The 16,807-nt window shown below is 44.9% G+C and overlaps 1 protein-coding gene across 2 annotated transcripts in view; it reads right to left on the bottom strand.

Moving 5' to 3' along the window:
- The window catches only part of ZFP64 (ZFP64 zinc finger protein), a 76,744-nt gene that overhangs the window by 18,545 nt on the left and 41,392 nt on the right, over positions 1-16,807 (bottom strand). The window contains exon 1 of one of the 2 annotated variants that reach the window (XM_068523887.1): positions 1,678-1,821. The exons of the other annotated variant lie outside the window; for it this stretch is intronic. Coding sequence (XP_068379988.1) covers positions 1,678-1,783 — 106 coding nt within the window. The 5' untranslated portion in view covers positions 1,784-1,821. Of the gene's footprint in view, positions 1-1,677; positions 1,822-16,807 lie in introns of those variants that run through there. 2 annotated transcript variants of the gene reach the window in all.

The raw sequence follows: 16,807 nt of genomic DNA, 5'->3' as shown, positions 1-16,807 counted from the left end.
TCTCCTTCCAACCCCACTCCCCAGCTACCCAGTTCCCCCCAAAGGCAATGTTAAGAGTTTCTTGAAACATTTTGTTTAATTAGCTATTATTTATCTAAAGGGTTGGTTTTCTTTGGTTTTATTTTTAGGACTGTATTTAAAACTAAAGCGTGATGCCAAACTATTAGTTTAGGGGTGACTTTGTTAAGCTTCTGCTCTCCTCCACTACCTCCTTGGGAGCGGTATGGTCATCAAAGCCCACCAGAGAGACCTGCTGCTGGAAGTCTGATCCTTCTGGCAGAAGAGACTAGATTCCCCTCTCCCTTTCCGAGCCAGGAAAATGCGCGGGAGGGAGAGAAGAGAAGAAAGTTCTGCTAAAAACTCCTCTCGCTACCCTCTTGCTAAGCAAAAGGCAGCAGCTACCCACGGGCGGGAGGGAAGGTGGAGGGCAGAGGGACCATCAAGTAGGAACCTACATTGTCTTACCTGAGTGCAAGATAATCAGAAGGGGAAGCGCCTTAGAAATGCAGCGTCCCCGACTCCACCCCACCCCTGAGATTACAGCAGCGGAGGGGGTGGTGGGAGCCTGAGAATTTAGCGAGTTCTAGAAGCTCCCTACCTGCAGGCTCTTCAGAAGCAGAGGCCCCAAGGCCCACCGGGTGAGAACTACTGCCCCGGGGGCTTAGGGTAGTCCGGGGTCCCTAGGCTTCTCCCGGAGCCCCTCTAGCCCGGTGGCAGCCGGGGTGAAATCCCACCGCGGCACTGCCCTGCTCACTCCCCGCCCCCAACATGGCTCCACTTCGCTTCCAGTAGAAGTCGAAGTCCTTACCGGAGCCCGCGGCTCCCGTCACTTCTCAAAAGCTCAACCGGACGCGCCTCCAAGCTCCAGCCTCGCTGACGCCCGAGGCCTCTGCACTTGCTGTTCCCTCTGCCTGGAATGCTCTTCCCTCGGCCATCTCCACCTCTCGCTGCCTCACGACCTCCAGAGTTTTACTCGACGGCGCCCTCCACGGACAGGCCTTCCCGGGACAACCCCCTCCCAAGCCCCTCCCAGTTTGATGTTTCCCCCGGCGCTCAGCCCTAACACACCTCACGTTCCATCGCTTTATCTCATGTGCCATCTTTCTCGCATCCACTGGGCCATAATAAGCTCCAGGAGGGTCGGAATTCTATCCTCCCTGTTCGTTGCTGTGTCTCTCTCCAGCACCTAGCCCCAGGTCCCGGCAGAAGCTCAGACATTTTTCAGACCCCCCCCCATCCCTCAGGAAAACGCCTGGGGCGCGGGTCTCGGAGCGCCCACCTTCCAGGCGCTCAGCCCCAGCCCAGCGCCAAGGAGGTCGGGCACCCGGGTGCCGGCGCACCCCGAAGACAGCCTCCAAAGGGGTCTCAGAGCATCCTTCCAACGTGTTCGGGAGATGAACCGTCATTTCATAGCGCTTGGGGGGAGGGGGAGTGGCTGCAGGAATCCCCTCGGGGAGCGACGTAATTTACCCGAGGAGGGTGAATTTACAAGGAGGGGGGGGGTGTGTGTAACTCACAAAGGCGGGGTCAGCAAGGCCCGAGCCCCAGAACTCGGGTTGGAAGCTTCACCCGCCCTTCCACGCCCGGTGGCCGGGACCTCGCACCCGCGCGGCTCCGGGGAACGTCCGAGAAAACTGCCTCCAGCCCCCCGGGCCAGGCGTCCGCAGCACTACTCACCCGTCTCCCCCAGCACCTCCGGGGCCGCCTCGGCGAACTCCTGGCGCTCTGGCTGCGGCTCCTCGGAGCCGAGATGCTGGGGCCTGGCCTGCTTGCGCCGCGACATGGCGTGAGGACCAGGGCTCTGGCGCGTCCCTACGAGTGGCCAGCCTCACGCAACCAATTCCCGGAGTTGGGAAATTACCCCCCCTCCCTCCCCGTCGGCCGGAGCGCGCATGTCCCGGCAATTCTGCTCCTCAGCCCGAGCAGGGCAATTTATCAAGAGCCCTGACGGCTGATTGGCCCGGAGCCAAGACCTCGGGACTCCTGGGGAAGCGCGGTCCACACCCGGGAAGCCCGCACCACCTGGGAAGCTCGTTAGAAATGCAGACTCTCGGGCTCCACCCCAGACCCGCTGAATCAGAATCTGCATTTTAACAAGCTCCCCAGGTGATTCGCATGCACATTTAAGTTTGAGAAACCGTGTCTGCATTTTAACGAGATCCCCAGGTGATTCGTTTGCCCATTAAAATTTTAGAAGCACGGCTCTCCTCCAATTTAATGTGCGCGCGAATCACGGGGGATCTCGTTAAAATGCAGATTCTGACTCAGTGGGTCTGGGGTGCGGCCTGAGCGTCTGTATTGCTAACGAGCTCCCAGGTGATGCCGTTGCGGCTCCTGCCGCAGAGGCCGCGCTTTTAGATTCTGGCTTAATTGGTCTGGGCTGAAACCTGGGCATTGGTGTACATATATTTTAAAAAGCTTCCCCAGGTTATTCTGAAGGGCAGCCAAGGTTGAGAAGCACGACCTCCACTCGTGGCTGCATATTCGAATTTAAAATTTAAATGAGGCTAGTGCGTCTCCAACGGCAGGGTGAACTTACTGGTCCTGGACGAGTTGGTTAAAAATGCAGATTCCGGAAGTTTTGGCTTCAGGCGGCGGAGCCCAGGCATCTGCATTTCCATGCAGCGTCTCTCCCCCGGTCCCCGCACTCTGGCGCCCGGGGTCTGAGACCACACGGAGGAAAGAGGCCTGGGGCCGACAGGGGCGCGGGCCCCGCCCAGCAGGTGACTGAGGCGTGGTCCTCGGGGGGGTTGAGCTAATTGGCGTTCGTGCTCAGACTGACTGGGCCCCTGATGAGACCCGAGGGGACCCCTCCTTGCACCAGGTAAACGACATCCAACAGGGAGCAAGAAAGCCACCTACAAGCCCCAGATGTTTACTTTCTTCCATTGGGGAGTTACTTAAGGCGGGGCTGTGCCCCAAGCTTGCCCGAACCTGAGAGTCACGTGGGGGCCTTGGTTAAAAAAGACCCGTGTTCAGCTCTGAATCCGTGGGGCGGGGACTGGGAATCCGTATTTCTAACATCGCCGCGGTGAGCTTTTCTGCCATGGCTTGCTCCGGCCCTGTGGGGTTTCGCAGCGTCCTGTAATTCACCTTCTGGGAGGTTACCCTTGACAAACCCTAAGGGACTGTCTGCAAGAAGAGCATTTTTATATTTCTTAAAAAAGGAGCTGTTTTCCTCAAACTTCCCGTTGATTTTCAAGTTGTGAATTGATTGTAGGGATGTTTGTGTAAAGCCAGGTGAAGTCACTCAAGGTTAAATTTTCGAGAGATTTTTTAAAAGCAACTTTTAAAGTTTTCTTTGGGATGTGTGTACATGTGTCTAGGTACACATATATGTAAAGCCATTTCAAAACATACGTGTGTGCTTCTGTTTATCGTGTGACCTTTTGGAATGTCTCAGAAGGATCTCTAGGGGCCAATGGTTGCCTCTGGGGAAGGTGAAGAAGGAAATGCACCCAGCCGGGAGGTTGGGAGGCATCTGATACCGCTTTTTACTACTTGAGGTGTGTTTGTATTTGCTATGGATAGAAATAATTTCTTCAGCTCAGGTGCACACAACTGGATTAACCAATCTTTGGTACAAGACCCGTTGTCATCCCTGACCTGTCGCTGACCTGTATTTGTCTGGTTGCTTGTTTGTTGCTTGGCTTATTACAATATAATTAATACCAGGGAACTCACTGACCCAAGCTAGGACCTTAACCATGACCTGCATTTCTTATATATCCCCCTTCATCCCCTCCCCGAATTGAATAGCCATCCACCTAAACCCTTCATTCTTCATTCCTTTGCTTTTTTTTCTTAGCAAGTCTTTTTTGCACCTACATGTATTCCTTAAATTTTAATTTTTAAAGAACTTCATGAAAAGGGCATGTAATCTTCCAGTAATTACTCCTCCCCCGCATTTATTATATGGCTAAGATCATCCAAATTATCACTGTTGTTCAACCAGTTTGATGTGTAATATTCCATGGTGTGAAAATATCACAGTTGGTTCATCTGCCTTCCTGTTGATGGGCACTTGGGTTGTTTCCCAGTCTTTGCCACGTGAATAATGCAGCTATGATCTTTCTAAGAAGTGTCAGTTTCTTAAATGAATGTATACATTGGTTGGATTGTAAGTGACTATGTAAGAAATGATGCCACAGTGGAGGCACCAATCTACACTTCTCCCAGCAAGGTAAGAGGTACCGTGGAGTCACATCCTTTACCACACTCCGTATTGTCAGATGTCTTAATTTTTGCCAATCAAATTGACATACAATGATATTTCACTACGGTTTTGATTTGCATTTTCCTTGAATATATTTCAACAAAAGGCAAAGTAAATTATCAATATTTTCTACAAATATAATGACAGCAACAGATTAAAACTTGCTTCCTGGGCTTCCCTGGTGGCGCAGTGGTTGAGAATCTGCCTGCCAATGCAGGGGACATGGGTTCGAGCCCTGGTCTGGGAAGATCCCACATGCCGCGGAGCAACTGGGCCCGTGAGCCACAATTACTGAGCCTGCGCGTCTGGAGTCTGTGCTCCGCAACAAGAGAGGCCGCGATAGTGAGAGGCCCGCACACCGCGATGAAGAGTGGCCCCCGCTTGCCGCAACTAGAGAAAGCCCTCGCACAGAAATGAAGACCCAACACAGCCATAAAAATAAATAAAAAATAAATAAATTTTAAAAAAAACAAAACTTGCTTCCTTTTTTGAAGGCACTGTTTTAGTATTTTACAGTACATCCATTCAACGTTATGGTCCTAAATTAATCTTATTACCATGTTTGGTTTTAATGGCTTGATTTCAAGGGTTATCACTGAAGAACTGAAGAGAAAAAAAAAAAACCCTCACAGGATATGTAGAAAAAAACAAAGTATCATTGGCTATGCTTGAATCATGGTTCTCCCTTTTTAATCCCATTCACCGGTTACACAAATTGACTATTTTCTTTGAAATCCAGCTCGTAAATTTTCATTTTCCCTGATGATCAAGCTGGGGCTTCTACAAATTAACCTGAAGAGGTTAACCTAAACTATATCTTTAACAACTGGATTTCAAACCCACTGAAGCTCTTTATTTGGAAGATGTTTAAACAGATTAGGAAATTCTGTTGCCAAATATAAACACGCAGATAGAGGTTTTTTACAGGTGACAACTTTTCATTATTTTCAGCAACAAAATCACCTAACAAGGGAATCATGGCCAAACATGCATTTCAAATACTCACTCCATAGCATGTTTCTCTTGGAAACTAGTTACTTTCTCATTCTTTATATGTATATCACCTGTATCCTGATTTTTTTTTTTTTAATGGTTGTTAGGTAGTTCCCTTTCTTCAAAAAGAAAGTCAATAAATTTTCAACGCTTGTCCCTTTGTAAAATAAAAACAGAGTATATTTGTAATTTTGATAACTTAAGCATTTTGCCAAGAGGTGAAGTGTACCTCTGAATTATACAGAAGATTCTCCTGGTCATTTGACATCTTACAAAGCATTACAAAGATTCCAGAGGCAGTATCATGTCATTACGAAGCACATGGACTGGGGCCAGCCTGGGTGAGAATCCTGGCTCTGTTACCATGTGACATTGAGAAAGCTGCCTTGTGCCCCAGTGTTCTCTTCAATAAAATGGCGATGCTAATACAGCCAGGGTGGTTGTGAGGATGAATGAATACATGTATATAAAGTACATGGAACAATGTCTACTACAGAGGCAGTACTCTCTAAATGTTAAGTTATTTATAATAGTAGGGTAAGAGTTACAGTTATCTGTAAAAATAGCTAATGCTCATCTAGAATTGGTGGTTCTGGGAGTTCCCTGGTGGTCCAGTGGTTAGGATTTGGCGCTTTCACTGCTGAGGGCCCAGGTCCAATCCCTGGCTGGGGAACTAAGATCCCACAAGCTGTGTGGCGCAGCCAAAAAACAAAAAAATTGGTGGTTCCAATGAACTTGGGACAGATATTCTGTTTTATGTGGGAATAAATTGGAAGCACACAAGCCTGTACTGACATTACCCAACCCTTCTTGAGTTGCAGATTTCCACGCCTTTATACCAGTATCTCTCTATATATTAAATGAGTACTACAATATTATTTAATGTTGGTCAAGTAATTGCTTTCTTTTTTAAGAGAAATAGATACAAATATAATTGTCTCTCTGATTGTCCTGGGCCTCCTGTGGGGCTGAGCACCTTGCTTGGGTCGTGTTCTCCTACAGCCACCTCACTTGACTTCTGTCGTTACCACCTAGTATTTTCCACTGTGGATACAGGAATGAATCAAGAAGTGTTTATCCAGGTAAAAGTGATGCCCCAGTGGGGCGTAAAGCTAGACAGGAGCAAATCTCATTTCTTCATCTGCCGAGAATTCATTTATTTGTTCATCTGATGATAATTTGAGTCCAGACTGTTGCCTGGCTCTGTTCCAGGTGCTGGGTATAGAGGGGTAGGCAAGACAAACAAGATCCAGCAGGGCAGTCAGAGAAGGAAGGAAAGAACGAGTGTGCAGGTCATTTCAGATAGGGGTGGGGGCCATGGTCAAGGTGAAACGGGGTGGCGAGATGAAGAGTGGTAGTAGGGGCGGTACCTGAGTTTCGCTAGAAGTGACCTTTGAGCTAAAACCTGAATATAATAGGCAGCCCTGGGAAGAACCAGGGAGAGAACGTTCCAGGGAGAGAAAACCATAACAGCAAAAGCCCCCAGGAGATCAGCTTTCGTGTGTTTGAAGCAAAGTAAGAAGATTCAGTGACTACCTGGTTTCCAGAGAAGAAAAATATGCCTGTAAGAATTTGAAAAAAAAAGTCCAAGCTCACTTACGATTAAAGAAGTGCAAGTTAAAAATACATTGAAGGACTGTTTTATATCCTGTCTGAATAGAAAAGATAAACACAACCCCACACATATTAGTAAAAGTGAGCGTACGCTGTGATCCAGCTATTCCTCCCCCACTGTACTCCTCAAACTGTGCGTGGGCATCACTGGGGACCTTGTTAAAATGCAGATTCTGACTCCAGTGCTTCTCAGACTTTAATGTGCAGAAGAATGACCTGGGGATCGTGTTAAATGCAGATTCTGGGCAACAAACTTATAAGAGGCATTCAGCATCACTAACTATAAGGGAATGAATATTCACCATAAAGTCCTCCTTTTTTTCACCTATCAGCTCAATAAAAATTAAGACTGCTGATAACATCTACTTTTACTAAGAGTGCAGGGAGATTAGTCTTCTAATGCATTGCTAGTGGGAGTGTGAATGGTTATAGCCACTTTGGAGGGCAATCTGGCAATCAATCTTTAGATATGCCCTGCCAATGGTTCATCAGTTCTGCTTTCCATCTCTTCTCCTATAGAGAAATGCTTGCACATGTGCACAAGGGGACAGGTCCAGGGATGTTTGTTGCAACACTACTGTCATCGCAAACAACTTGAGAAACAACCTAAGTGTACAACAATAGGGGAATGGTTAGATTCAACTGTGGTTTAGCCATACGAGGCAGCAAATAAAAGTAATCAGCCAGTTTTATGTTTATAGGGATGGTTAGAGCTCCAGATATACTGCATTGAAGAGGAAAAGTAAGTTCTACATAGATATAAACACATATTCAAGTCCACATATGTTTTCAGTGGTGAAAATGAAAATCCAGAGGGCAAAAGTCCTGGCAGGATGCACACTGGCTGTGAGTTAAGCAAGGTGGCGGCAGGGAGTAGATTCAGAGGGGAAGGATTGGAGAACCTACAATTTCCACAGGTATGCATAAGAGAACATTATCCCTAGTCACATTTTTTAAAAATAGGGAGTGTGTTCACATACCACTTTATGGTTAAAAATTAATAATTAAAATGACTAAATTATGGTTCTCTCATAAAATAGAATAAATTCTTTATGACTATAAAAAGAATAATGTGTTTCTCTGTGCACTGATGGAATATTTTCAAGATGTATTAAGTGAAATATTCAAAGGACAGAAAAGAACACAAACAATGCTGTTGTGTGTATGTGTATATATGTATGTAAATACATATATGTCACAGTATCTCTCTATATAAAATTTAACATATATACATATACACACATACACACATAAACTTGTGAATGCAGAGGAGACCAGGTTGCTGGTAACATGAGTTATCTCTGGGGACAGGACAGCAGTATTTGTGGTGCAGTTGTCTGAGTGACGGACATCTTGCTATATACCTTTTTACAGTCTTTTAAGTTTGAAAATTTAAAATTTGGCACACATACAAGAATGTATAAAACATAAATGTGCAATTTAAGGAATAACACCTGAGTAACCATCAGCACCGTAAGATACAGAACATTCTTAGTACTAAAGAAGTCCTTCACATATTCCTATCCATCAGCTTCTCCTTCCTTCTGCCACCTTCTTCCAGGATCGCTAATTTTGTGTAATAATTATTTAAAAATAGTTTTGTCACCTAAATATGTTGCTTAGTGTTGCCACTTGTTGAACAGTATGACTAATTTTCCTTCACTTGCTCCTTTAAGCCTGTGAGAGTCAACAGGTTGCTGCAGGCAGCTGTGGTTCATTCATTGTCACCCTGTGAATGTATCACACTTCATCTACACCTTCATTGCCAGTGGGTGGTCTCCAATTTGTAATTATGAGCAACGTAGCTATGAACATTCTTGCACAGCTTTCCTGATTCACATGTGTAAGTTTCTCTAAGCCTAGAATCTGCATTTTAACAAGATCCCTTAGTGATTCTCATGCATGGTAAGTTTGAGAAATGCAGTGTGGGAGGAATGCCTGGATCAGAGCATATGCTTACGTTCAAATTTCCTAGGAAATGACAAACTCTATCCCAATGTGGCCATATTAATTTATATTCCCATCAGCATATATAACTTTAAAAATTAAAAAAAAAAAAAGCTAGTTAAAAAGTCACTAGGGCACAGTCTTAGTTGAAAATGGAAATAACCACGATACAGATCCTCAGTTCTTCCTCCTCTTTCCTTTCTCCTCCCCCACTGCAGCCCCTTCCCATCATGGATTAGAATTTGAAATGATGAGATGAAATACTGGAAGAGGATACTGTATAAGCAACAATGTGGATCAGGACCTTTATAGTGAAAACAGCCTCCAATTCACCTGCTACCCCCCACAGGTTTGGAAGTTCCTGAACTGTAAAGGAATGTTATCCAAGAATAGGAATTCTAAGCTTCTAGATGTGGGGCTGGGTGTGGCAGGCCTGAGCTGGTCAGTTGTCTTACCTACTCTTGAGAAAAATGAGTTTCCAATCCTTTTCTGGTGACATTGAAATCTCCGAGACCAACTGTCATTTTCAGGTTCTTTTCGTGTTCCATATCTTACGGCATACAGTCTCCCTGACTGACATATTCTACCAGGGTTTGTTCCAGAACCATTCACTTGTTTACCAAACATTAACTGGGTTCTATCTGGGTGTGAGGTACGATACTAACCTCTAGGAATGCAACAGTAAGCCTTTAAGGAAGTCACAGAGTAATCAAGAGGAAAAATAAGAAAACAGACAGTTACAATACAGTGTGATAAAGACTCACACATGCTGTATTAAAAAAGAAAAGAAAAGAAAAAAAAGACTCACACAGTGGTCAGGCAAAGCTTCCTGCAAGAGGCAGATTCATAACCCCAGAGGTGTAAGAAGAGAAGGTCTTGGGCAGACAGAGAAATGAGGTGAAAAGGGTTCCAGGCAGAGGGAACAGCTTGTGCAAAGACCAGCTATGGCACTTTTGAGGAACCTCGGTCTGGCTGGAGGTGGGCGGAGTGCTGGAGACAGAACATGGGTAGGGAGTAGATGCAAAGGCTTTGTATAGCAAGTAGGGTATAATTAAACCATTTCCTATTTCTCCTTTCCCCTCTCTCCCTTTTAAACTTGGACACATCCAGAGGCAGATCCTAGGCCTGGCTTGGAAAGGTTACTCAACCTCTCCTAACCTGAGATGCAACAACAGTGGTGGTAGTGATGACTATGACAATGACAATGAGAAGAGTGAGTATCCACAGAGGCTCACCATGTGCTAAGTAGCATTTTAGAACATATTTTACATATATTATCTCACCAAAGTCCAGCTCTTCAAAGATGTGTGATTTTGAACAAGTCTCTTAACCTCCTCGAGCCTCAGTTTCCTCATCTGTAAGATGAGGATAATAATTCTACCTACCTCAAATGGTTTTTCTGAGTCTTAAAAGGGAAATATATGTAAAGGGATTGACAAATAGTAAAGAATCAAGTTTATTAGTTATTATTATTTATTATTGGCAGCCATCTACCTACTACCCTTACACTATAATAACTTCAAAAACTATTTAAAAATGTAATAACCATTATTCTATATTTTATTGAATACCTACATTGTGCCTGACTGGTTTGGGTGATAGATATACCCATCCTTTAGACCAGGATTTGGCAAACTATGGCCTGTGGACCAAATCTGGCCCACTTGCCTGTTTCTGTAAATAAGGCTTTATTGGAACAGAGCATCATGCATTTATATGTTATCTATGGCTACTTTTGTGCTAGAACTACAGAACTGAGTAGCTACAACAGAGATGATAAATATTTACTATCAATTATTTCTGCTGAAACCAGCAACTCTTTCTGTTGCTTTATAGAATAAACTTGCTAACCCTTGCTTTTGGACTTGAAACTTTGACCAAGGTGACGGGGTGCTATGATTGGCCAAGCATGGGATACATGCCCTCCCCTCATGAAGGGGGTGTGTTAGCCCCATTTGAAGCATATAGGCTGAAAGAGGGGGTGGAGTGGATCCCGAAGGAAAATCTGGAAAATGCGCAGAGAAGGAGGTAGTTAGCAGAGGGATCCGAGGCTCAGGGCCTTGGCAATGAATATTCATGGTTTTGTCTAACCATGCTACCCTCCTTCCTTTGGGGAACTAGTTCTGGTAGGGATGCCACTTATGGAAAGCCACTGATGGCCAGATGAGTGGGCCACTGGCCAGGATGGGCTCAGCCTAACCCACTGTGTCTGCCTGACCACAGATGTGCTCTGGCACTGGGCACACCATCCCTGGCGTGTTTAGGTACAAAAGCAGAGACAGAAGGACTGCCCTCTGAATTTGCTGCATTGGGCTGATGTTAAGTTGGGGTTGCCAACTGTGACCATAACTTTCTACCAAGTTTAGAAAACCCACCTGCAGGAGGAAAGAATAAGAACAAGCAAAGGCCAGCAGTGAAGAGAATGATCATGAAAAAAGAGGCTACACGCCACCATCTCCCTGGTTTAGGTTTCAACGTCCGGGGAGCAGCCCTGAACCCTGTGTTTCTTTCTTTGATTTTGGAAACGACCTAGTATCTGTCCAGGAAGTCTTCCTACTTCTGCTAGTTTTACTGTGTTTTCTGTTCCTTGTAACCAACAGAGTGCTGGAAATATGTGGTCAAGCTATAGAGAAAGGCCAGAGAGGAACTACCCTCACCTAAAATCAGGAGGAAGCAAAAACCCTAGGGAAGTAGAAACCATGAGGTGTGTAAAAGATACAGAATAGAGGGCAAGGTGCCGAACAAAAGAAAGAAACCAACCAACCAACCAAATGTGGAATAGCTGAGTTTCATTTATAGCAGAGAAAATACCCAAGAATTCCCAGAACTAATACATTTTAGTTCCAACTTCTGATCTCCTGCACACCTGGTGGTCAAACGTTTATTGTTACATCATAATTTTGTTTTGTTTTTTTTCTTTTGGCCTTGCCATGCAGAATGAGGGATCTTAGTTCCCCGACCAGGGATTGAACCCGTGCCCCCTGCAGTAGAAACACAGAGTCCTAACCACTAGACCGCCAGGGATTCCAAATGTTTATTGTTTTGTGTTGCAGATACCGTCATACATTTTTGTTATCACCTGGGTCTTATAGGCATTTAAGCCCTGGTTTAAAAGTCCCTTTAAGAATGAACTAGTTTTGGGCTTCCCTGGTGGCTCAGTGGTTAAGAGTCCGCCTGCCAATGCCGGGCACATGGGTTCGAGCCCTGGTTCGGGCAGATCCCACATGCTGCGGAGCAACTAAGCCCGTGCACCACAACTACTGAGCCTGCGCTCTAGAGCCCACGAGCCACAACTACTGAGCCCGTGTGCCACAACTACTGAAGCCCGCACGCCTAGAGCCCGTGCTCCGCAACAAGAGAATCCACCGCAATGAGAAGCCTGCGCACCGCAATGAAGAGTAGCCCCTGCTCACCGCAACTAGAGAAAGCCCGTGTGCAGCAACGAAGACCCAATGTAGCCAAAATTAAATAAATAAATTTATTAAAAAAAAAAAAAAAAGAACTAGTTTCGGACTTCCCTGGTGGTGCGGCACAGTGGTTAAGAACCTGCCTGCCAATGCAGGGGACACAGGTTCGAACTCTGGTCTGGGAAGATCCCACATGCCACGAAACAACTAAGCCCGTGCACCACAACTACTGAGCCTGTGCTCTACAGCCCGCGAGCCACAACTACTGAGCCCATGTGCCACAACTACTGAAGCCCGTGCACATAGAGCCTGTGCTCCACAACAAGAGAAGCCGCTGCAATGAGAAGCCTGCACACCGCAACGAAGAGTAGCCCCCACTCACCACAACTAGAGAAAGCCCGTGCGCAGCAACAAAGACCCAATGCAGCCAAAAAAAAAAAAAAAAGAATTAACTAGTTTCACATGAGGTGACATGGGATGATTTCTGAATTTTTGGCCCTGAGGGAGGAGAGCAGAACTACTCCACCCATTCAGGGTGCCTGGTTTACGGAAAAAGTGCCTGGTACAGAGTAGGTGCTTAATAAGTTTTTATGCATGAATCCTGAATGAAAGATATATTGTTAAATGAAAGAAAAAAGAAAGGCAAACGACAAGACAGTAAGTTGAGTAAGGGGCCGTTAAAAGGAAAACGTTAAATCAGGAAAAAGAAGAAACAAAAACTGTACATATAAGCATATGTAAACACGTGATTGCTTTTGGGGAAGTGAGTTGGGGATCTGATGTGGAAAGGAGAATAATTTTTCATCATATACCATGTTGGAATGTTTGAATTTTTTCACTCTTTGCATGTATTAGTTTTTCAATTAAAAATATTGTAATGAGATATATGATAAAGCAAAAAGAGTAACATGTTAATGACAGAATCTTTGTGGAAAGAATGTGGGTGATCACCAAACATTTTTTTTCAACTTTGTTGTATGTTTGAAATGTTTTATGGAAAAAAAAATTGTTGGACATTTTTCCTTTAAGAAGTTCCCCTTCTATAATGAAGTCAAAGGCCAGCCCTGAAGCAATGGTACCCATCAGGCTCTCAGAAGGAAGGAGAATTCCCATGGTGGTGGTAGGGGCATCTTTCTGCTTAAAGGTGCCAAGGGTTGCACTGTTAGACTGAAAATATCTGAGCTGGCTTTTTAGCTAAGTGCAAAGGCTGAGTCTAAAGCAATGACTTCTACGCTGATATGGCCCCCAATTCTGCCCAACTGGAGTCCTCACTATTGGTCAATGACAATAGAGCCCGTCAGAGCTTCCCTCTTTGGGAGTGTATCAATTAGAGTTCATTGATTACAAGCAACAGTAACTGCTGGCCAATTGAACCAGAACAGGAATTGATTGAGTGGCAGCATGTGAGGGACCTGAGAGCCCAGCTAAGGTGATGGGCAGAAAGTGAGGCAGGCCAGAACGAGGTGCCCTGCAAGGACGTCTGTTTGGGATGCTGCAGGGGCACATCTCTGATTCTGATGCTGGAAAGCCCTAAGCTGGGCCCCACTGCTCCCAGAAACCGCTGCTGCCGTCATCACACACTGTTTAAACCTCTGCTGAAATGCTGCTACTGTGAATGAATTTTAATACCTCCCTATGGTTTGTGCTGCTTGCTTGGTCTTAGGCAGGAATACCTGACTGGCCAAGCCCAGGGCTTGTGCTTGTCCTCAAGCTGCAGGGAAGTGGTGGGAGTAGCTGATGCTCACCGGCTTGTACAGTGGTGCGTAGGACACTGCCTTCCACCTGGATGAGCACAATGACAGATGTCTTCTACACAGGAAGCCGGTGGACCCTGAGCAGCCCTGATGATGACACAGGTGAGCTACTGACGGCTTAACCAAAGATACAGAAAAACTGAGAAAGCAGATCATTAGCGCTGCTACCTATATGGCTACATTAATTGACTGCCTACTATGTGCTATGTACTTAACCTGTATTATTATTTTTGTTTTTCTTTTTAAATTGAAGGATGGTTGATTTACAATATTGTGTTAGTTTCAGGTGTACAGTATAGTGATTCAGTGTTTTTGCAGATATATTCCATTATAGGTTATTACAAGATAATGGGTACAGTTCCCTGTGCTATACAGTATATCTGTGTTGCTTCTCTATTTTATTTTGTATCTGTTAATCCTACACCCCTAATTTGTCCCTCCTCCTTTTCTTTTCCCCTTTGGTATCACAAGTTTGTTTTCTATATCTTAACATGTATTATTTTATTTAACATGTGTTATTTTATTTAATCCTTCTTTACAACACTATAAGGTAGGAACTGTTATTATCCCCATTATGCAGAAGAAGAAACTGAGGTTCAGAGAGGTTGGGTCACTTGTCTGGGTCATATCTCTGGGAAAATATGGAGCTGGGATTTGAACCCACCTTTTTCTGATTTCAGAGCCCTTGTTCTTAACCACTACCATCCACTGTTCCACTTCTCCATGGGCCTGCTGTACAACCCAGGCTTGCAAGGTCTTTGAATGACAGTACTTACTCACCTGCTTACAGGTAATTTGGGTGTATCTATGCTGTCTACACTGGATTAGGTGGAAAGAAGCTCTGTAAAGATGACTGCCTATTTGCTAACTTTCAAGAACTTTAATACTGAAAAAAAATTTAAGTTCTCATTGAGCCTTCAGCACACCAATCTTTCAAATTAATCTGAACTCTGCAAATCTTTCTGAAGACACATGGTAACTTAGAGTTAGCTCAAAATGAATGGAATCTTCTTTAAGAAAAGGTGTAAAGTCTCTTAAAAGCTGAGGCATCTCCAGCACTTTATTCCTCTCATGTATCTTTTCTTGGAAGGCACTGAGTCTCAGAGCCAGTGAGGAAAATGTTGCCTCTAACAAAAGAGGCCCTTATGGAGACTAACAGGTCTTGGGTAGATTGGGTGGGGAGTCCTCTGGGCAGGTTTCCTTTCTCTCTCCTATGAAAGGGAACTGACCAAAAATTTTAAAAAAAAAAAAAAGGATGCAAGACAAGATGGGAAGAAGAGACCTGCTGGATTTGCATCCAGATTTTACAAGGACAAATACTTTTTTCATCATACTTGTGTTGAAAGTGATTCTAAAGTGGTATTGCAGGGAAAACATTATTTCACTCATTCAAGTAAATGCTAAACACTGGAAATGGCAATTCAGTAGACAATGGTAAGTTGAGTACGTTTACTAATAGTCTCCTGTATTAGTCAGTTTTTGCTGTGTGACAACTTCAAAATTTCAGTGGCTTTCGACAGCAAATATTTATGTTCTTTTTTTTTTTAATTTAATTTTATTTATTTATTTATTTATGGCTGTGTTGGGTCTTCATTTCTGTGCGAGGGCTTTCTCTAGTTGTGGCAAGCGGGGGCCACTCTTCATCGCGGTGTGCGGGCCTCTCACTATCGCGGCCTCTCTTGTTGCGGAGCACAGGCTCCAGACGCGCAGGCTCAGCAATTGTGGCTCACGGGCCTAGTCGCTCCATGGTATGTGGGATTTTCCCAGACCAGGGCTCGAACCCGTGTCCCCTGCATTGGCAGGCAGATTCTCAACGACTGCGCCACCAGGGAAGCCCCATTATGTTCTTTTTTATGTGTCTGTGAGTCATTGTGGCTCTACTGGATTGGGTTGAGGTCAACTCCATGTGTTTGCTCGTGTCTCCTGGGGTCTTTCGCTACACACAGCATGTTCTTCTCATGACAGGTCACATCAGAGCAGGAGGATGAGCCAAACTGTATAGACACAGTTAAAACCCCTCTTCCCACTGGGTCTACTATATTCCATTGGGCAAAGCAAATCACACAGCTTCACCCAAAGTCAATGGGCCAGGAAGCCACTCTACCCACCATGATACCAATGTGCAAGGGTGGATAAGTATGATTCTGTACCACGGAGGGTGTGTTGGGCTGGAAACAGAAATCTAATCTACCACAGCCACTAACACTGAAAATAGGAATACAATCACACAGCAAAGAATAAACAGATGGATAAAGACTTGATACATTTATAGTAATAAATTTATCTCTAAAGCATTAGGTCAAAACCCAAACTCTGATCAGCTCTGTGGCACATGACTTGTTATTTTTCTTGGAAAACTGACTCATGGGATAGGAAGCTCTGATCTTTGACTTGTGTTGTGTTGCTGCATTCCACCACTAGGGAGAAGCATTAGGCATTATTTTACAGCTTCTGGGCTTGGCCTTCCATCGGTAAGGGTGGTAAGGGCATATTGGAGGCTACTTACACCTGCTCTCCCAGCGTAATTACCCATAGTGCTTGCCACCTCACTCTCAAAGGTGTCCCAGTCTGATGTCCCAGTCTGGATGATGGACTATATGATCACTTTATATAAATGGTATAAATGTGGTGTCGCTTCTCTAGAAATAAACAACCTTCCCAGGAGCTAACATTCTCCAAGGAGCACCTTTTTTTTTTTGCCTTTTCCTTTCTAGAAAAATGCTCCGATTACCAATGACCTCTCTCCTCCAGGGCTTCATGTGTTCCAGCCCACCTTAGAATGCTCACCCCCCATTTCTCTGTTCCCAATTTCAATTATCATTTTGACTTTCCATGAGCAGCCTCCCCTGGGCCCTCCAAACCTGGGTTATATGGGT

The sequence above is a fragment of the Eschrichtius robustus genome, chromosome 16 (genome assembly GCF_028021215.1).
Source record: "Eschrichtius robustus isolate mEscRob2 chromosome 16, mEscRob2.pri, whole genome shotgun sequence".
In the NCBI taxonomy this organism is placed as follows: domain Eukaryota; kingdom Metazoa; phylum Chordata; class Mammalia; order Artiodactyla; family Eschrichtiidae; genus Eschrichtius; species Eschrichtius robustus.
Note: the sequence above shows the minus strand (reverse complement) of the source record. Positions and strands in the feature narration are given on the sequence as shown.